The sequence below is a fragment of the Mastacembelus armatus genome, chromosome 3 (assembly GCF_900324485.2).
Source record: "Mastacembelus armatus chromosome 3, fMasArm1.2, whole genome shotgun sequence".
In the NCBI taxonomy this organism is placed as follows: domain Eukaryota; kingdom Metazoa; phylum Chordata; class Actinopteri; order Synbranchiformes; family Mastacembelidae; genus Mastacembelus; species Mastacembelus armatus.
In genome coordinates this window covers 25,531,706-25,554,742 of record NC_046635.1, presented here as the reverse complement: position 1 = coordinate 25,554,742, position 23,037 = coordinate 25,531,706, and the positions used below count along the sequence as shown (strand labels likewise).

General features: G+C 37.6%; 1 protein-coding gene across 1 annotated transcript in view; it reads right to left on the bottom strand.

The window, feature by feature from the left end:
• Positions 1-23,037, bottom strand: part of LOC113122715 (neural-cadherin) — a 245,826-nt gene that overhangs the window by 104,974 nt on the left and 117,815 nt on the right. Inside the window, exons 14-23 of the mRNA XM_026294237.2 lie at positions 22,562-22,689; positions 22,014-22,200; positions 17,785-17,928; positions 10,705-10,825; positions 10,291-10,453; positions 8,032-8,700; positions 7,124-7,315; positions 6,017-6,460; positions 5,528-5,858; positions 3,782-3,875 (exon numbers count right to left, since the gene is read on the bottom strand). Coding sequence (XP_026150022.1) covers positions 3,782-3,875; positions 5,528-5,858; positions 6,017-6,460; positions 7,124-7,315; positions 8,032-8,700; positions 10,291-10,453; positions 10,705-10,825; positions 17,785-17,928; positions 22,014-22,200; positions 22,562-22,689 — 2,473 coding nt within the window. The remainder of the gene's footprint in view (positions 1-3,781; positions 3,876-5,527; positions 5,859-6,016; positions 6,461-7,123; positions 7,316-8,031; positions 8,701-10,290; positions 10,454-10,704; positions 10,826-17,784; positions 17,929-22,013; positions 22,201-22,561; positions 22,690-23,037) is intronic.

Here is a 23,037-nt window from a genome sequence, read left to right as displayed (position 1 = left end):
CTACAATGGTCTGATCAGCTATTAAATGTGTTCCCCTCTGGGTTCAGGTGGCAGGTCAGTTTGTCTTAGTTGGTCTGTTCAGTTAGTTCATTATGTTGAATGAATTTGTCTGTTTTTGTTTTGTTTTGTTTTGTTTTGTTGACATCTTTTTTGAGGGAAAATAAAAGCCCATTTTATGTTAATCCACCAGTTGTTTTCCTGCTTAGTCCCTCACCGAGGGTTAAACCACTGGATCTATATGACTGACCCTGTTGGTACCGATTAGTTATTAAACATTACTGATGTGTCAGTGAATCTGCAGAGATGAGTCATTTGAGTTATTTTCCCATTAAAGGTTCCTGTGGTAACAAGCTAATTAAAAAGAAATGGTCTGTATGACTGCATGCTTAGTGTCTGCAGTCAACCAGACTCAACAACATGCATTATGTCGAGGCTTGCTCCTTACATGTAGCAACTCATATTACCAATAGCTGGGTGTCAAGTGTATGATTATGTGTTTTGAAGCTTCTAACTCTATTCCTTGCTACTCTACTAGAGGCTGGGTTTTGTGCATGGAGCTCTTATTTGAGGCTAATATTTATGGGTTTATCCAAGTTTGGCTCATTGTGCTCTGTGAAAATTTCTAGTGTATGCACCTGCTAGGACAAGAGCTCAATCTCATATGGCTCTGTTTGAGGGCTCTGTCTGCATGGAACTATGTTACCTTGATTGTAAAAAACAGCCCTGTATCTCAGTGATTTCCATCCAAACAGTCTCAATGGAGAAAATTGTTTTTAACATAGTCTGGTCTCGACACAAATGGGTAGGAGACCGCAGATTGCCAAATAAAAGACCAGTAATTAAAATGCCCAATTTTAAAACCAATTTCAATCATACCTTAACCACATCTTATTTGCAATAGACATAATTTGTGCCTAACTTTACCCAGTATGTAGTTGCTATACTCATATACTGGGGATCTCTAGAATAATCTGTGATTTTAGAGAATCTATCAACAGCAGTGTTTTGTCTGGCTGCTGAATACAGTGTCTGACCATTATTTGCTTCCAAACTTCCATGCTCGTCCCATCTAGGAGTGTAACAATCAATCGATCTGGATCAATGCATCGCTCAAATTACCAGCGATCCAATGTCACTGATGCATAGTGTAAGCATTGATGTAAAATGTAGCATTATTCTGACACTCTCAGCAAGCCACAGGCATATGCATCTTCTTTCTCAAATTGGACAACAAGCACCAGCTGATAAAGTCCTCTGACTGAGATTCACATTAACATTCAGACAGGAGCAGAGCATAAGTGCCACTGAAATCTTCGATCCATTCAGTCCACAGCCCCCTTCATGTAGCATCTCTGTCATCAGCTGTCTGTTTGTTCCTGCTCCTGATCAAAGGACACCACCCAGATAAATGGACTTCACCATCAACAATGTACATTGAAAAAACTCTCTCACCCAATCTCAGATGGTAGCTACAGTAATAGCTGGATGGAAGAATCTAAGCTATGTTATGTATTTGCACTGCAGTGGTTCCCAAAGTGGGGGGTTCAACACCCGTGCTTGAGTATTGATGGCGTAACATGAGTCTCTTCTGGGCCAGAGGAACTTTTTCATATTTCGTTGAACATTTGGAGGAAGTTCCCCTGTTTTGAGTAGGAACTGCAGAAACTGAGATCTATAATAATTCTGAGAGTACTGTTTTAGGGGACCTTTTTAACTACTACCTACTTCTGAGTAGGTAGTACAATAGGAGCCACGAGTGATGTACAGAAAAAGCTGTCATGAAGGAAACAACTTATGTAAAAAACCACAAGTAATGAAAATTTAAATCTCATTTGTGAGAATATAAATTTAAAAAATGTGTTTTATTCAGTTTTCATGATTATTTTTTGCTGTAAACCAATTGCCCCCTGGGGCAATAATAAAAAGTGAGCAGAGATGCTGCATTAGGGAGAGGTATGCAAGGGAAGGCACAACAAAATGTGAGGAAGCATTGTCACATCTCTTTTTCTCCCTGCCCTCCTTGTATAGTAAATGAGCTCATTCGAGTTTAATTAGAGAGGAAATCCAAGGCAGAACCTTAGCAATCAGCTAATAAACTACTTGTAGAGGAAGGGCCACATTAACACATTTTACAGCTATACGCTGTGGTGTGTATATTATGTCTTCTGTTGAGCACTTATTTCCAGGTTTCACATAACTGAAAGACAATTTACATTAGTAACATGAAACTACCAATAATTTCCGATTTGGTACTTGCTGATATAATGATGTCTGCTTTTATTAAAATTTACTATATGTCAACTATCAACATTATTGACTACTTCAAACTTTTACTTCTGTCTATGGTATTCTATAGGATGCATTCATGTGCTAAATCAAAATGCTGATTTACATTATGTGTGCAAAACCCATTAGATTGCACTACAAGACAACCTCTATAACACCACAAACTAGCACACATTAATAGCCAATAACAGCTATTGTATTTGATTTGATGTACTGCAATTAAAATATTTAAAGAAGAGCAGGACAAGGTATACTAGTTTTGTGAAAAGTGAGTATAAGGCAACATATTCTGAACTCAGCTTTGGTTTAAAATACAAAGAGATGAGAACTGGTATGAAATGGTGATGCCTCATATTACACCTATATCATCTATATGGGCCGAACTTTGACTTTGAGAGAGAAGGGAAAAGTCTTTGAAATTTTAAGTTCATTTTCAGTTGGGAAACTAAAGCTTAAGGTGTTGTGGTGTGCTGGATGGGTCATGTTATGTGGTTTTGGGGATTTGTGTGTGGCAGATGGGTTTGAAAGTTTATGAAAATGAACAATGCATCTGCTCACTTCTGGCTTAGGCAAGTCTCAGGGAAATCATTTTCATATTAAAGAGGCACATCATCTTTTCCAGTAGCGAGAAAACACAGATGCATTAACAAATATGGAAGAACAAGGTAAAGAGGGGAGGGAAGGGGGAAATTAGTTATCACCATAAGATGGAAAATTGGGCAAGATGGTGATATAATTGAGAAAAAAGAGTGAAAAGAAGTGAAGAACACAATACAGAATTATCAGGTTGATTTAATAAGGAGTGATTTAATCAATATATCAGAAGGCAGCTCAGAAGTTGATTGCTGACCACCTTGCCAACAAGAATATCAATATACCCTGAGCATGCACTCATTAAAATGATGCAAAACTATGGTGGGATACATTAATTACAAATACAAAAAGGGCATGACAGCCTACAAAAAGTCAGAAAGTTGCACCAAAAGGCAACTATTTGTATTGGCCTTTGTAAGGGCCTTAAATTACTAGCCAAATAGGTGAGTCCCCAAAAGTGATCACAATGCAACAGACATCAGGCCATTATGAGACATATTTCACCCAAGGGAACTATTGTTTTGCATTATTTAAATTAGTAGAGCAATCACCAAAGGAAAACATATGATGGCACTGTGTGCTGCAAGATTAGCTGGAAAATGTGATGTAGCTCAGGGCATAAAAGCATCATGTAACAAAGTGATCACATATTTTTTTTCGACAGAATGTATAGCTCATCCCAGGCAATAAAAACAGGTACACCATCTGTCATTAAGGGACAAAGATTCAAGGCCATCAAAAATGTTTGGCTTATACAACACACATATGCAGATGGTCTATGCTTTAGGCTGATAAAAGTGTTGTATTTTCATTTTCAAATTTGGCGTAGTGCAGGTTTCTGTTTCCTGTGTTGGGGTCTAAATGGTTCTCTGAATGGTTTATGAGAAGTCACATTTTTTACCTTGGCACATGTCCTTCAAAGATATACGTCTTATTGTCCCAGTCATCAGGGTCAGGAGAGTAGACCTTTCCAAGCACTGTAGTGGGCATACGACCTGATGAAAGGACAACAGTTAATTAGGTTACAGATTTACATGACTCTGGCTAGTAAGTGTGATGGCAGCAAAATGCTGAAATGATGATGTTGCCTCACAGCATATGTATCTCTATCTAGATGTATTTGTCTGACGTGTTATGCGTTAAATACCATGGGCACAGGCCTTGGAAATGATGATCATACATATGTCCCAAATTCCTACAGTGACTAAAATATAGATATCTGAAGAGCATAATTTTACACTGTCAACAAAATCTTAAATACATTTTGAGAATTTATGAACATAAGTTGTTCTGACTTGAGGTCTTTTGACTTGAAAGGATTTAGTTGAGTAAATTAACTGCTGATAGATCACTCGATTAATTAAATGAGGTTTTTGAGATTTTTTTTCTATTTTAAAGAAGCCATTCTTTACATATTAAATGAAGTCATGGTCACATATTAAATAAAGTCATGATTATTTCTGTTCATAATAATTAAAATGATGATGACAATAATAAAGGTGAGTATTGAATTAAATCTCTACCCATATACAGTGGGAGCAGCCTCACATGCCATATTTGTACCAACTATAGTACCAAATGGCTTGATGTTACTTCTTTTCAATTAAGAACTGACTATTTAATCAGAGAATGTATAATAACATTGAAGGTGCCTGTAACTGCCCATGTGACAAGTTAATATTTAAAATTTATTCAACTTTATAACAGACTTAACTCAGTTTTGTATTTTATCCTCATTCAACCTACTGAGTTTACACAAGTTGCCCTGTCGCCTTGAAAGCAAACAGTTTCCAAGTTCAATGAGCTTGAAATGATTAACAGTGTACAATGATATGACATTGCAGTTGGTTGGCACAGACATACAATCATTATGTCTCTGCATTTCCACTCCTCACAATTTTTACCATGTGGAAATTTTACTGATAATACCTGAATTACTTGAAAAGTAAGGCAAAAACTGACATGCTAAATTTGAGCCGGTTATTTGTCCATGGATACGTTTTGACAGCACTGTGGCTTTCAATAGCAAAAGATGACAACTGCTGTTATTTTTCAGTTATTTTATGTGTAAAAAATGGGAACAAAAGCTGTATACGATGGCAACAGCATTTGGTGAGAACAACTGATTCAACTGATAAAAAACTATGTATTTTAAACCCAGTACAATCTTGACAAAATTCTATTCAGGTTTTTTTGTGACACACACAAAATCTAATATTGACTGTTTTCTGACACTGTAGTCTGTGTAATCTGTTTATTCAGTATCCATATTCTAAATGTAATAGGCTTAGAAGGAATAAACACTTACACCTATGATTAATTGTATGTCAAATTGAGCAATGGCTTCCCTTTGTGACCCCTACAACAGCATCATAATGTTGTGACACTCAGTGGTTTGAGGCAAAGGTGAAGAACACAATAAACATGACATTGGTGTTAATTATTGCATACTGTTCAAGAACTAATTGGCTGGCAGTATAACTTTCTCCTACAGAGACAAAAGAGTCAGAGCGAAGTTCAAAATGCCCTTAGATAAATAGATGAAGAAAATGACTTTTTAAAAATATAGCTCTGAGCTTTATCATATTATTATTCTTTTTCTCTTATTCTGAACACTTCATCCTAAAGATGGAGATGACCTTCTCACCTCGATGGCTATTGATAAAAATTTTCTTCTCCCCTGCTACATGTGCATGATCATTTTGGTCGCCAATGGTCACAGTCAGGGTACTGGTCACTGTTTTGGCTGGATGGCCGCTGTCACTCATAATAATAGGAATGAGGAACTCTTTCTGGCGCTCACGGTCAAAGGTTCTCAGGGCTGTTAGTGTCGCTGTGCCATTTAGGTTGTCCTGAAGGTAGAAATCATTGCTGTGGCGATACTCAGGGGGGACAGTAAAGTGAAAGGGGGGGCCATTCTCAGAAGAGTCCTGGTCCACAGCTCGAAGGACAGTAGACGTTTGGTTCAACCTTACTACCTAAACAAAAAGGGAGAGCATGAGGGGTTGTGACTTGCTTTCATCCAGATCAATAATGAACACTGATTCTCCTTGTCTTTTTCCTAACTTTCCTCTTTTTACCAACTTATAGCATTTTCTTCAATAAGTTACATGAACTCAAACCCAGTCAAGCCTACCTGAGGGCCAGCCACATTCTCAAAAACTATTGGGGAGTATGCCGCTTCAAACTCTGGTCCATTATCATTCACATCCAAAAGGGGCAGCTGGACTGTGGCACTTCCTGTTAAAGGCGGAATCCCATGATCGGTTGCTATGACAACTAAGTGATGCTGGGGAATCCTCTCCCTATCCAGGGGCCGAGCCACAGAGAGTAGGCCAGTCTGGTCAATAGTGAATAGCCCCTCAGGATCTGAGTCTTCTGATAGGCTGTAGGTGATGTCACGGTTCTGGCCTGAATCAGAGTCACTGGCCACCAAACGTGCCACACTGGTTCCAACAGTGATGTCTTCAGGTACTGGTGCAAGAGACAGGAAGTGTGGAATGAAGACAGGAGCATGGTCATTATAGTCTTCCACCTCCACCACACAGTGCAAAAGGCTGGAGAAATCCAGGTCTTCAACCTGAAACAGGAACCACATACAAGTCTCAGATGTCAAGTGCAGCATAGGCAAGATCTAATTGTAAATCTAGGCAAGATCTAATTGTAAATCTATGTATTTGATCAGCAAGATATCATCAGTCAAAATAAGCCTACAATGTTAAGCCACGTCCCTCATAGGCAAATATACTCGCCTGTGTGTAGATAATTATACATTTTTATCATGAAATACCTTGAAAACCTTAGCCAACCAGCACTATTGTCACCTGTTTTCGAATCAAAACATGTAAGAATTAGCACATTTTATCTCAGAGGTCCATAATTAACCAAAATTTGTAGTCGAGCGCTATTGTCTTGGCTTTTTACAGAATGGTTGACAGGCTGGTTTGAGGGATTTATGACTCCTCAAGAAAAACAAATAACCGAGATTGCTGTTTAAGAAAATTCTGTTTCAGCAATTCTCATTTTTCCAGGAACATACTGTATGTGAATGTACTCAAACTTCAGAGGCTTACTAAAATCTATTATGCACCACAGGTAAACATCAGGCCCACAGCATCATTAATCCACTGGTTTCTGTCAGACTTGACTGACAATGTTGTGCCAACTAGTTACTGAAGAAATCAACCCTCAAGACAGTGCAAAGCTGTGTGGCCAATTCGGCTTTTGGACAGTTTCCATATACCTTCAGTGTGAGGTTGAACCTCTGCTCACTGTGTCGTTCATAATCCAGACGTTTCTTAAGCCTCAGGGTGCCGCGCTGCTCCTGTTTGTGACTGACCATGTAGAACTTCTGCTCTTGGTCTCCAGACACTACACTAAATGTCAGCTGGGCATTTTCTCCAGTATCTCTGTCCTCTGCAGCAAGCTCCAGGACCTTAAAATAAGTGTTAACGTGAATAAAGTAATTAGGCATTATCCCACTGGGGATATTGGCTTCTTACACTTTTGAAACATTGTTTGAAATCTCTCTGAAGCAGCTGTGCATTTTTGACAACAAAAGAGTAGCAGATTATAAAACAGTGAAGACAATATGACAATATTCTGCTATAGATTCTACATATAGTTTACAAGTTCTAAATATGGGAAATTCTTCAGAAGTTGGAAGAGCAGATTTTTGTTAATATAGACTACAACATATATGAATATGACGTATGAATTCCCTGTTAAAATCTACACTATTGAGTTTTTTTTACCATTGAGGGGCAAAAGGACAGCTCTGCAATACTACCAGCTACTCAAACTGCTTTGGCTTAGATGTTAGCAAAAATTGCTTAGCAGCATGTGTAGAACTACATGGATATGCCACTAGAACATCAATTAGCTTAGCTAAAAAAAGCATCTTTCTGAGGAGCTTATTAATCCAGTTCCAGAAACACTACAGCCTTCGCAGACTAAACTTATCTAAGATGAACCGAGGCAAAGTAGAAACCTGTCCTGTGGTCTGACAACTCAAAATTTGAAATTCTTTTCGGAAATAATTATTTTTGGAAACTGCTAAAGTCATGCTAAGTTTCATGCTAAAGTCACCACAGAGGTTGTACTAAAAAAACTATTTGAAAGGGTTGAAAAATAATGAACCTACTGACCCACCTCTGCATTGGGCTCAGCATTCTCAGAGATCCTTGCCAGGCAGGAGTGATCAGTAAATCTTGGCGCATGGTCATTTATATCCTTGATGTGAATGGTAGCAGTTCCAGTTCCTGTCATGCCTCCACCATCTCTGGCCTCCACGACCAAAAGGTAGGACTCAATCTGCTCTCTGTCCAGACCACCCATGGCTACAGTAATAGTCCCTGTGGTGGGGTTGATAGTGAACATTTCTGAGAAGGTAGGCACTTTTCCTGCCTCAATATTACTGGCATCTAAACTGCCCACAATCCTGTAAGAGAGCACAGCATTCTGCCCCACAGCTGAGTCGTCCAGATCAGTGGCCGTCATTTCCATCACAGATGTCCCCACTACTGAGTTCTCTGCCACATCTCCGTGGCAGCTGGGGGCGCAGGTGAAGATGGGCGCATTGTCATTGATATCCCACACGTTGATGATGACGTCTGTGAAACCTGTCAGACCTTCGCCACCCTCGTCTGTGGCCAGGACGACAAAACGCCACACGGCACGCTCCTCACGGTCCAGGGTCCGCTGGGCATAGATCTTTCCTGTGATCTCATCAATTATGAATTCACTCTCAGCCCCTTGGCCGTGGAGAGAGTAACGCAGGGCCTCCTGGTCAGCATCCTTATCCGGGTCAGATGCTGTTACCTACAACATCAAATGGCACAGCAGGACAGAGAGGGTGATGTGAGTGTAATCCCCAAGATTTTCTTTCACCTTTAAATTATTAAAATGCTGGTAATGACTGATATCTTGACTGAAACCACTTTATAGCTTCAGTTATGAGCTCTCCAGTAGGTAAATCGGGCCAAGATCTAACCTATTCAACCCCAACTCCCATTTCTCCTGCCTTTCTTCTTCTGTCTGCCAATCCTCACTCATCCTCAACACATCACTAACAATTACGCCCTGAGCAGGCCAAAGATGTTTTAATTTAGCAAGGTAATTGCAGTGTGATGTAAAGCCAAAATTAAATGTTCCTTTTAGAGAGAAAGAAATGGTCTACATGTAGAGAAGGAAGAGAGAGCTAGACTTACTATAAACCACCTTCAAACCAAGATGTGCTTTGTCTCATGTAATAGAGCAATGATTAATTATAACATTATGTGTTTTACAGTAGAACTGTGCTAAATTGGATGTGTTCAATTTGGAAAATTCACACAAGTTAAAAAATGTCTTTGTTTCATCACAATCACTACTTATAAAATATTAATGTGACAATGGACCTTATCTGTCTGTGGCTGCACTGTAATTACTGGATAGAAATTAAAATTAATTTCCAAACATGAAAACCAAAAGTGGAACAAATGGACAGAACTAAAAAATGGCGACTTTAGTCTAATCAAGAAAGTAGCTAGATTTCAGCTACATTAAAAAGAATCTTAAAAGAATAAAAGGCTACTAACTTAGGGCAAAATACTTCAAATTGTGCTTTGTTTAACTGGTCTACAAAACACCAGATTCTAAAGTCGAATTCCAATTTCTAGCACAAAAAAACAGCACAGTGGATGAGTGGTTAGCACTGTTGCCTCACAGCAAGAAGGCTGTGGGTTTGCAACCCAGTCTTTCTCTGTGGAATTTTCCGGGTACTCCGGTTTCCTCCCACAGTCCAATTGATTGGTGACTCTAAAATTGCCTATAGGAGCAAGTGTGAGTGTGTGTGGTTGTTTATTTCTGTGTGTCTCTATGTGGCCCTGTGATGGACTGGTGACCTGTCCAGGGTGTACCCCTGCCTTCCACCCGAAAGAGAGCTGGGATAGGCTCCAGCAGACCCCTGTGGCCCTGGTTAAGGAATAAGCGGGTATAGATGATGGATGGATGGTTGGATGGATGGTGTGCAGTTGACTCTTTGCAAACCCTTATTCGACCCACTGTTACTGCTGCGAGGCCTTTCAAGTTTTCTAATCTCACAATCAATTTTCTTCTGCTGTACCTTGCCATCTAACATTAGTTCCACAGCATAATTGAAAACCATCTCTGGATGACTTTTTATAGTCTCAAGCTGTTTCAAGCTACAGGCAAAAAAATCCTCATCAGGTGATGAATCACACACAGTGGAAGAAATGGACATATGTTGCATTGTAGAGCTATTTATAGTACTACATATTTCATTCTTGCAAGACAGTTTGGTTGCACATTTTTCACAAAAAATGTAGAACTTATATTTTGTTTTCAATGGTCCAAGGTCAAGAGGCTATTAAAGTTCAAATACAGAGCTAAATAATGATTGGACTGTACCTGTAACACAAACACTGGAGAGCCATCAAGCTCCTCTGTTACACTGCCGTAGTATTCATTAACGGTAAACACCGGAGCCTCATCATTCTTGTTAACCACGTTTACCGTCACTGTTGTGTAATCTTCCCATTTCCCATCTGAAGCCACGACATGAAGCTTGTACCTGAGCAAAGATTTTAACTTTGTCAGGTGCTTTCAGAAAATAATCAACAGCATAGATTCACATGGTACATTTTTGAGGTAGAGATGATTTCAAGCATCAGAAATAAAGTTTAACATGGGTGGCATATACAGTGGCTGACAAAGAAATAAGTAAAAAACACAAGAAATATAACACAACATATTCCAGATAAAATTCTTCAGCATGTATTTACCTTGTGGCTCAAAGAATTCTTCCCTGGAGTGTGTCCCTACCTTTTGTTCTCTTCATAGTCCAGAGGCTGAGCGATAAAGATAGTGCCCACCTCTGGTTCCACATCAAACACTCCTCCTGTGTTGCCAGATGTGATCTGGTAGCGCAGCTTAGCATTTCCACCTGCAGACCGGGAGAAGATGGAAGTGAATGAAGAATGAACCTGAGGTACCGACAAATCAACATGAAGTGTAATAAGTAAGTCATATTGCTCTGGTAAAAAAGACTGTAGTCCAGGAGCTTATCTTTTATCTTTGTACAACGAAAGAGCTTTGGTGAAAACCTGGTCCCCCAGGGATTGGAGGTCCCTATGTCATTCAAAAATGTCTGTTTCAGCGAATCCACCAATCTGGTCCCTTAACTGAGATAGACAGCAACCTGTTTTAGCTGGGAGACTGGAAACCGTCATTGAGTCTTAGGTAAGATTTGACTGTTATGAGTCCTATTGAAGCTGAATTAAAAATTTTAGGAAATTTCTATTCAAAACTTATCCCAAAGGGTTTTTGCAGTAATTAGATTTAAATTTTAATGATATTTTAATTGTGTACAAAGCCAAAGTTTTATTTAACAGCAAATTTATATAATCAAAATCAGTATATTATGAATAACTTTAACAACTACAAATAAAATCTTGATCCATGTGTCATGTTTCCTGCTGATAAAGCATGTTTTGAACAACAATTGTGCCTTTTAGTGATCAAAAGCTGATATAAATGACATTTGTATTATTTTTTTTGTGTTAGAGCTTCAGTGCTATAATACTTAATTACTGACACCACGGCGTTAAAAGCTTACATCTATTCGAAGCAATTATGAGAAAAAAGAAGGAAATGATAAATACATCTATATATATAATCAGACTACCCGTTATTCAAACAAAAATCAGGAAGGGTCAGCCCATATAACAACTATTATTGTCATTACTGTTATTAATGTTATTAACTTCCTATGTCAAAAGTGTCCCTTGATAGAACATATGAGACAGCTGATGGCTAAATATATAACTAGAACTTGCCAGGACAACTGGTAGCTGCAAGATCCTCTGTAATAAAACATGTTAACATTCCTAGCTTTTGCTTTGCTGCACATACTTAATTTAACCTTCTTGCACTGCCATACTAGAACACAGCACAGACCTCCCTTTTGAACTTGAACTATGATAACAATTCTGTTCTCAGGTTGTTTTGACTACTCCTGTAGAAAACTCCACAGCCAAGAATAAAACCTGTACAAGTCATTAAGATCTAATGCTTTTCATGGTACAGTACAAGTGGCCCAGTGAAAGTCAAGGTAATAGCACAGGAATGCCAATTCATTGGTGTTTATTTTGATGCAGAGATTCATGAGTTTCCTTTGTATGGTTTCCTGCATTACATATGAGGCAGGATCAACTTTAAGAAATGCTCTTAAACATAACACATGGTCTTACACATAAGTAAACACAGAAGATAATCAATGCTATTACTTTTAAGACTTAAATTATTAATGGGCATTTGTATTACAAAAATGTTTTAAAAAACGTACAGATTACACAACAGAAATGCATTGTAGTAGTCTTTCATTGAATAATTAATACACCATCGTTCCAAACAATATAAAATCACTACAAAAGCCCCCCTTGCCCTCTTTACCAAAGTTCTCTCCATACCACACTAAGTAATCTTTTTTTGCAAAGCATTTTTAATAAGGTCTGTTAGATGCTGATCAACAAAATGTTTTCCCTCAGTGCAATTACCGGTTAAGCCAAAGTCTGCATCTCAATCACCATTGCAACCACCACTCCTAATGTTAATATGAAAGGGAAAGTAGAAATCTCTGAAGACAAGATGAGATCCACATCTTATTAGCAAGATGAAAGTCAAGGAAGGAGAGAGAGAATGCTCTAATCCAGATCGTTTTGTACTGTACCGTTTGTGTGCTGGCATTTTAAATAAGACATTAGGGACATATCCAATTGCAATTCTTCTTTTTGCTCACTCATTCTCTGTTTTTTTGTACTTGTCTCAAATGCTTAAGTATTTAAAAAAAACTGCTGAGACTAAAAGGACAACATAAAAAAAACAGCACAGGGAATAATACAACAGTTAAAATAAACAAACAAATGGAGAGAAAATGAATGTTTTTTTCCCAGTTGTACCAATTTCAAAACTCTTTTTATTCCCCTTAGGTTTGTGCTTTACTGAAAGTGGAATATAAAGACAAGAGAGCAGGGAGGGGAAGAGACAAACATACTAAGAGAAATATAGAGAGCTGGCAGATGTCACTAATAGCAAAAGAAACAGTATCAAACATTTCATGCACTTTATAAATGGTGTTTACAGAGATGTATATGTAATGTTATTATAAAACATATCCAAACCAAAATATTTGACCACGGTAAGATGTGACCACTGAAACAACACCTGCCATGCTGCTGACATGATTTAGTGCTGCCTTTGACACAACTCACTATCAGCTTCAAATTCTTGAGTTGACTGAGGGATCAGACTGGACTCTAGACATCACATTGCCATATTACTTAGCAGCAGCATAAAGATCACTTCTCCAGTCATCCCCTGCTTTTCCTCCTCCATTACCTTAATCCTCATTGCGATGCACAAAGACACACATTGATGCTTCTTCCAGCTCTCTCTAATAATAACCTCATTCTGATTATTATTCCAGTTATTGCAGGCTTCATACACTCCCACAACCAAGTAAGCAAATAAGTGTCTTCTTCAGATAAGTGTGTATATATGTAGCTGTTGAGGGTTATGTGTCAGTCAAATGTGAGGTGCACAGAAGACCTCTGCTTTCTGTGATGACAATTGCTCCTACTGTGACAAAGCCTCCTTCTCTCTCTAATCTTAGTACTTGAAACATTTTCTGATCTTGTATTTGAGAAAAGAAATGACCCATGTCACAATGAAGTGTTGCTCTATGCAAGAAACATACTGTTGACAGAAGTAGCACAGAATGCCAATACTTAGTAAGGTCAATGGGGGGTTAAGTGTGGTGAGCTGGAATTTAAAAACTTTCTCTTAGATTCCTGTCACAAATTGAGAGATAATGAGACATTTATTACTTGTGACCTCTATGACATGCCTTTCAACAACATGTTTACAGCCTCAGTCTGTTTTCGCTAAGTAGAGACATTAGCAGCACTAAATATATGAACACCATTCCCAGGCTCTTTCTGGGTGAAATTCAACTGGTTGAAATGGCCATCTACCTAAGGTAGATTTCAATTTCAGTGCTGACTTTTCAATTTCCCACTCTTGTTTTAGACAGGTGTACTGCTGCACACTTGGGAGAAGTGCAATTTCCACAGATGAAACAGGTGTGGTGATTACTACTGTCAGCTCATCGTAATAAGGCTCAGGATTTGAATCCTGTTCGACTTGGGGCCTTTCTGTGTGACGTTTGCATGTTCTCCCCATATCTGCATGTATTTGGCTTCCTCCCACAGTTCAAAGACATGCAGGTTGGGATTTGGTTAATTGGCAACTCTACCTGCCCATATGTATGAATGTGAATGTGAGTCTAATTCTCTCTGTGTCAACCCTGTGACAGACCGGAAATCTGTCCAGAGCCTCTTGTCTAGCGTCACCTGGGATTGGCTCCAGCTGCCCCAAAACCTTGGATATTCCAGAATAAGCAGTAGATGATGGATGGAGGGACGGACACAAGAGGCACATAATGGGACCTGATGTGTATAATTTGATCCAACTTAAAGATATAGGTAGACTTAAAGATAGGGTAGATAGCGTCAAGTGAAATTTGTGCCAATTCACTCTGAACTAAAAGTGCTGTTATTAAAGCCAATTACAGAAGGACAGTGACTAATGCACCTAGATGGTGGAAAAAGCATCCATCCACTATCTTCTTATTGGTAGGAGGCTGATGAACTGTAATAATATTTTTTTGTTAAAATGTGTTGTTTTGTCTTCCAAACATAAAATTGCTGGAATGCCAGATGCAAATGAAATCAGATGCATTTTCAGATACATTTTTTTTTTTTTTGTAAGAGTAATACCTTTATCTTATTCACAGATTTACCTGCTGCTGAATCATCACTTAAACTGCACTTCCCTTTAGAAGTTGGGTCTGCTTTTGTATTCAAAAGTCTTATTAAAAAGGGCACAGTAGGTGAGCAATGGAGTGTCTGGTTGAAATGATGATGCACAAAATCAATCAGCTCAGAGCACAAAAAAGAAATCTTGCATATGGTGTAGGATGTTGAGAGTTGCTTCAATGTTAGTTTCTCTTTGTTTTCAAACACAAACACTTCTCTCACTCCTAAAAAGTAATAAATAACTAAGAAAATAAGTGATACATGAATCACAGGCAAGTCCAATTTTAGTCACATCATCTCACAAAATGCAACTAGAAAGTTGCACTCTGGAGCCCTGGTTGTTGCTTGTGCTAATCTTTTTTATGCCTTATACATCCTGTTTGCAAGCAGTAGCAAAGCAATACCATTGAAACAGAGTATACTGTGTAGCAACAACAGAGTACTCTTGAAAGATAACTACATACATTACAGAAAAAAATCTGAAACGCTATTCATTTAAAATGATAATTCTAGATATGGTTTAGTTTGGTCAAATGATTGGGGTTTTCATAAGCTTATCAACTCTAAATTGAATTAACCAAGTTAATAAAAAAATGACTTCATTCCAGAGCACCTAGGAGAGGTCACACCTGACATAAGAAATGACACAATGTTGGGGTGGTGCACACCAATCAAGTTTCAAGCAAAATGGTATACTCTTAGTGACACACCAACAAATAATAATCATCCAATTGTTTTAGTCCCTAAAACAGGTTACCATTTAGCCCTTAAAAACAGCTGTTTTCATATTGAAAAGTACCTTGTAGAGTTTTTGACAATTTTTTTTATTTTTCTCACGCAGACACAACACACATTTCTGTTATTTTTTACACATCTTTCCACCTATCAACAGGTCGCTGTTTTGTGCCAATGAAATGGGAGGAAAAAAATTTCAGAGCAGTAAAAATGGAGGACACTTCTTTTTAATCACTGTTGTATAAAGAATATTTTCATCATGTTTTTTAGTCCTGAACAATCCATTTTGTGTCTCCGCTGAATGGAAAGAAAGACTTTGTTTCCAAAAGAACTCGACGGGTCACCTTTGCAGCTACTGTTTTTCAGTCCCATGATCAAGTACAAAGATATTTCCTACTAAAAAGCTTTGATTAAACCCACTACAAACTGCCACTCCAGCATCAAATATTAGACAAAGAAACTAATGTCTCGGAGCTAAAGACCAAGATGGTTGCATTAGAAATTGGTCTAAATAAAATAAGAAGAAATAGTGGATTGGATTGTCATGTGGACAAAAACATCACTCCAAATAAATGCCAATGTTAGCTTTTTAGATCTGTGCTAGCTTGAAAGTAAACCTGACTATTTACTAAAACCTTAAAACCATAACAACAGCATCTGTTCAGTTCATACTATACTACTCAATATGGTGATGACTATATATCAGCTTTGTTGGTTTTCTACTCATTAGAGTAAAAAAAAAATCCCAATAGCCTTTTCCCTTGTGTAGTAGTCCAGTTCTTGCGTTTATCAAGTTTATCATTCAGTTGTATCTTGATGTTATTTGCCGTTACTTGTGTTACATGAGCTATAGTCTTTTTGACGAAGAATTTTCATTTGACTTCATTGTTGATCTACAAATACAGATCTTTTTCAGTCAGCTTCCTATGCAGTTTTGAGATGCTTTATGGTTGTGTAGGTCACGGTGCTCCAGTATAATCTGTGAGAGACTATTGTCATTCCTCAGAGTAATAACAGCCTTGTCTTTTCTGTGGTGAGCTGACATTTGCCTCTGGCCATAACAGCCGAGTGCATCAGCATGTTTCACCACAAACCGAAATCTTTATATTTTAGGATGTTTACGAGCTTTCAGATCCTAATGATGCCTTTTAATTAGCACTTAATTAATGACAGGTGCACTGAAAAGGTCAATCGGTTAGCTTCTAAATGGAAACATAAATTCTGTCAAACTTTTAAATCTTGGTCATGTTGTTTGTATCTTCTTTCAGAAAAAAGACTTTTTATTTTTAGACCACAGCACACCTTCACATATTTTTTGTGGCCCCCAGTACATGTATATATATTATATTCTGTTATATCAATATTGTACTTAAAAGATATAGGTCCCCTCCTTCTCTTACACCGTAGGTACTGTGCAGATATAGGGATGAATGTTTAAACTAAAATAATCTTTAAATAACTAAATATTAAACTGTTGTTAATCCCTTAAGTTGATATTTCTTTTTTGTTTGATTAGTTTTGTTAGTTTTAGTAAAAAGTTTCAAGTGAACAATAATAATCTTGCGTCAGTGTACTTCAGGAACCATGTTATATATCGCTACACTGATAACTAAGGTTTGCCCAACAACATAGCTCCTGTTCTCCATGTATTGTGGAAGCTATACAATGAACCCCATTGCAAAATAAATTTATTTAGTGAAATTGAATGTTGCCAGCAGTTGAAAAAACACATTCATGAATTGACCACCACCACCTCCACTCAAAACAGGCTGAAAAAGTAGTAGAAAATACTGGTCTTGTCATAAGATTCCAAGGACATCTACATAACACTTTCTTCAGTGGTGAAAACATCTAGAAATAAAGTTTGACAAACATGAAACAAAAAATAATGTCTGAATCCCAAAATAATGAAACTACAAATTTCAACATTTGAGTGCTTCTTTTTATGCCTTACATTGAAAGGTTATATTTAATAGATTCTTTTACTGTGGCTGACTCAAACTCACATATTACTGTGTTTTTCATGACTCCATGACATGTTTTGTAGTGCAAACCTTTTTCTTTCCTCAAAGTAAAAGTGGGTCAGACAAAAGCAGTGAAGTGAAAAGTAAAAGTTCTTTTTCTTGGTTGAGGAAAAAGAAGAATTTATAGCAATGTACTTGAGTAACTCCATAATGGATTTATAGAACCAGGCCCACTATCACCCCGACCTTTTCAATTCTATGCCACCCCATTTCAAGATACATACACCCATGCATTCATATATACATATTTCTTTATACGTGCCACCCACCTTCATCGCCATCATTGGCACTGACAGTTAGAATGGCGAAGCCGACGTCAGCATCCTCATCCACATCAACTTCATAAGATCCCTGTGCAAATGCTGGCTTGTTATCATTCACGTCACTGATAAAAACACGGACATATGCCGTGTCTGAAAATAAAAAAAAAATAATAAAATGAAAGAATGAAAGATACAGAAAGAGACAAAGAGAGAGAGGAAAGCAATTAAAAACATGAGGTTGTTTTTTTTCTGTCATTGTGAACATGAATATCTGTCAGTCCCTCTTTGGGTAGCAAACATTTTAACACTTTTCACCACTTAACATGCACACACCTCCAGAGGCAGATATGACACTGAAAGGGTCCTATGGGCAATATTCTAAGTTAGGAATAAACAAGGAACACTGTTGTACAGGTATGTGGCCTGCTTGATTTACAAATATATCTGTCACCTATCTCCACTCTTTCTGTGTATTTTCCCATTAAATTAAGGCAGTTTATTTCTGTCAACATCAAACCATAGGCTGAAATGGACTACAAAGCACCCTGGGGACATTGGTGTAAGGTTCAGTAGTTCAGTTACTCAACATTCTTTGTCAGTATCAAAACAAACATAATTTACAATATGTGCTTCAAGAAGAGATAAATTATTTAAGCCAGGGTGGAAGAGATAGTATACAGTTCATGCCAGTTTTGAGCAATGACAAAATGCAGATGCCAGCGCTTTGCACGTGCTTAGAATCTGTTACACAAGGAGATAGAGAAAGGTAGGGAATGTGGATAAGCAGATGTAGCTGCCACCCCCTCTTCCTCCCTTTTGTCTGCTAATGTTACCTGTTCATCCATGTTTTCACACTTTTAGAGACATGGTATTGTGTAAAATCTCCACCCCCAATCCCACATCCCCTCATACTAGCTTGTAAGTAGCAGGTGAGCTTGTTTTCTGCCTGTGAAAACAGTGTTTATTAATTGTATTTTTGTGGCCCTTTGAAATGAATCTTCTGTCTAGTCTGCATACTGTAAAGCAAACATTAAACAGGTCTTTCTATCTTGTACTATCCCCAAACCTGATTTTCTTTTTCTGTTAATCATTTTTTCAGGTGACATATGACAAACTTCCACCTCGGGGCTTTTGAATAGTGAGAGTAATGTTTTAGCCAATGCAAAAAAAACAAACAAAAAAAACCTTCACTTGTAATTAGATGGCTTTAGAAGAAATATATGAGAAATAACATCATTTCAGTTAAAAGACCAAACACAAGGACAGATGGACGTACAGAAAACAATAAAACAAGACAAAGGAAGTTCTAAACTAAGCCAATCTTCTAATAATATTAGAATGAAATTTATAATGGATAACATGGGATTTTGAAGTATGTTGTAGAAGGTCATGGTTTTTCAATGCAAGAAAAATAATGTTTAGAAATATGATTCTCATAGTCAATGATAGAGCTCTGAAACATTTGGTGGAAATTCAGAGGTATTTTGAAGTGAATTCACCTCAGATCTGCCAGTTTTCAAAGTTATCAGAGTGATAAGTTTTTGATAAAGATCCTTAAGATCATATTTCAAATAGAAGGCTTCAGTATTAAGACATACAGATGAAGTATCCTCACATAACCAAAGTGATATCACAGGTGATCACTTAATCCATACTTCCTCATAGTAATAAAAGTGGTGACAGTCCTGCTGTTTACAGCTGTGGTTGCTAAAATTACATGGATGCAATCTTTTCCGGATGCAATCCACTGAAACTCTGAGATCATCATGCCAGAAAAGTTTGAATGTTATTAATGGGATCTTTCAAACATTGTTTACAGAGTTACTCAAACCTGTCAGATTCTTCTAAAACCATAAAGTCTTTAAGACATTACAGCTTTGATGTACTGTAGAACAGGAGGATCTACATGTGAATATACAATTCAATGCTCCCATGTATCCAGATTTTCAAACTTACTCAAAAATATTTCTAATTTAGACATCCAAGGTCTGACAGTACATTCCAACCATCTGTAAGAAAAGGCAGCTGGATAGCTGGGAAAAAAACAGCCATTGATTTAGGCAGGGAATAAATTAGATTTAAATCAATTCTATCATTCTAAGACAAGTTTTTAATAATCTTGAAAAATGTATTCCTCGTTTCATTAGTGATTGACGGCACAGTATGGCATTCCGTCTTCTTTACATTGACAGGCCAAATGTCCGACTGGTTTGCTGCTGTGCTCATACAAATCTTATTTGTATTTCTGAATTTTATTATTGTTTTAGAGGTTTATTGATTAATTTCCTCCATCTTGATTCAAGATGGATTTGTAAGATATGCAGTCTTTCAACATGTGGTAGCACATTTTTAAAAAATCCACATTACCACACTGTAATGCTTTTCCTGTGAAAATCATTCTATCAGCAAGTATGGCAACAATTTCCATTACGTGTTTAGTATATGTGTGTGTTGTCATATACATTGGTGTTAAGTATCTCTTAATTTCTTCTTCATGCCACCTCATTTAATATTCATAACAGAGGAAAGAAATAAATATAATAACTCCCACAGCTTCTCTGCAGTCTCTCAATCTCTGCTCTGCTTAATATTTAACTTCTGTTTGTGTTGCCACAAATGTCACTGTGAACCAAACCTAGACAGAGGATCTGTTAACATATACTGGTATGCCTGGTCTGTTTCTCTAACACTTCTGTCCAGCCTCCCATCTGTCTCAGAGTCTCTTAATTTCTTTATTTCTGTCTATTCTACCATTGGAGCATATATGCATTTCATCTGGCAGTAAAAGAGAGAGAAATGGAGAGATGAAAGAAGAGAGGCAGATGGAAAGAGAAAGATGGCCTTTGGTCCTTCACTAGGGAGAGATGAGCAGATGCAGGAAAGAGACAGAAAGAGGAAAACAAAGATTATTATTGTCTTCAGTGACGATTTGAGCCTTAAATGAGCAGCTGTCTACAGTTCTCTCCCCCTCTGCTCTTGTCAGTTTAATATCCATCATTTATAAATGTAACAGCAGAATCTGAATAATTTCTTCAATTACCTCATTTTTACATAAAAACCAATGATTCAATAGCCATTAAAATTAACTATTATTTAATGTGCTATTACAGATCATGTCTTAGATCAAAAAGACAAAATCATATAGTTGATATACGTTTAACTTTTCAGCTGGGTGTTGTACGCATGAAAGAAAAATCCAAATTGGAGTATTTTCTTTACTTAGATTCAGTTGCATTGGTAACAGCTACATTCCATTCCATGAGATTGCTTCAACTACTGAATAAACTCTTCTTAATTTAAATGACAGTAATATTATTTGATGCATTATTTCACTGAAAAGCATGTGGATGGACTTAATCAGAAGATTGCCTCAGACAATGTTATGAGTTTCAAAAGAATTAAGCACAGACACATGCAGTATGAATTTACAAACATTTGCAGTAGAATTGGTTATACTGAAGAGCTCACTGCCTTTAACTGTGGTATTGTCAAAGGACATAAAGTTTCCAATAAGTCTGTTCATCATATCTCTTTCCCAGAAAGATTTGCTTATCTTAGCAGCAATGACAGGTAACAGCAAGGTGGTAGGCCACTAAGGTTCAGAGGACTGACTCCAAAAACAATACCAGCTTGTGAGTTTTCTATTCATGACATGAATATAAAAGGCCAAGGAGTGGTACACAAACCTAAAAGATCCATCACCATGTGCAAATCTTGGTTGGGCAGGTGCAAAGCAGAATGTTTTGGGTTCTGGAGCACTGGAAAATGATGAATTGTCCTCCACCAATTGCAAGGATAAAACTACTTTTGGCATATATTAGAAGAAATCAACAACCCTGGGGCCTTGGTGAAAGTCCCTTAGATCCAGTTTAGATAAATATGATTGCCACGGGTTACAATGATATTTTAGACAAAAGGGTGTTTCCAGCTTTACAGCAACAGTTTGTTTTTATTATATGTTTTTTTTTTTTTTTAAATAGGTAAAAACCTGTTGGTAAGGTTGAAATATTCAGTATTTTTTTGTTTTTAAAGTAATGTGCAGTAGAGGTTCATCTCAATGTATGGGAGCTACCTTAACACAGAAGTAATTCAATGTAGCCACTTCATAAAAGCTTTTATCATTATTGTTCTTAACACTCAGGCACAAGACATAACAAAATCTGACATACTGCAAAAGACCACAGAAATCTGAACCTGCCCATCATTTTAGCTGCAGGACATTTTCTTTTACTTACCAGAGTTGGGCTGTCCATGTTTGCTGGGCCGTGCTGACTCCCAGCCATCTACAGACTGAACCTCCAATAGGTAGGAGCTTTTGGTCTCACGGTCAAACACAGTCTTTGTGTAGATGAAACCCAGCTCTGGATCAATACGGAAATGCTGGTGGTCTCCGCTGCGATCATCCAGTAGAGAGTAGGAGATCTGAGGCAGGAAAAGAAGATCTTAGGGCACAATTATACAGAGTGACTGGTGCTAAAACACAGTTAAATAGTGCTGATCTACATATCAAGGACAAACATTTTAGACAAACAAAAACAGAAGGAGACTGAAAATAATTGAATGCATGTTTTAAATTGAAACCGAGTTTTCAAATTCCAATCAACTGACCACAGTAACAGAGCAAATCCACTACTTTTACCCATCTTTGTTTGTGCGTCGTGTGTGTGTGTGTGTGTGTGTGTGTGTGTGTGTGTGTGTGTGTGTGCGTGTGTGTGCGTGTGTGTGCGTGTGTGTGTGTGTGTGTGTGTGTGTGTGTGTGTGTGTGTGTGTGTTCTGTTTTCACCTTTCCATTGAGACCCAAGTCTAGGTCATTGGCTGAAACCTGGAAAACCAAAGTTCCTGATTCGGCACCTTCAGTGACCGAGGCCTCATAGATCGAGGAAGTGAAAAATGGGACGTTGTCATTAACATCTAAAGAAGTAAGAGGACAGAAAAGAGCATGTGCTTTAAGTATACCGGAAAATGATTTTTGATTTTTCTGGTGAATTTGACAGAAAAATCAAAGACAACTGATGAGCTCTTCACAAGGCTCAAACTGCCTGCAGCATCAAGTGTAGCCATTCTTTATGGTTGCTGGTAGCACAGTTATCAATTAAGGTGATGTGAGCTCCTTTTCTGAAGTACAATTCAAATTCATGCCTTTCATTTTATAGATGTTTCATCATCTTTAAAACAGACAAAATAAATTAGAACTAATGTTTCAATTCAACACAGCACTAACAGTGTAATTGTAATCACTTTTGTAATCTGCAGCTTATC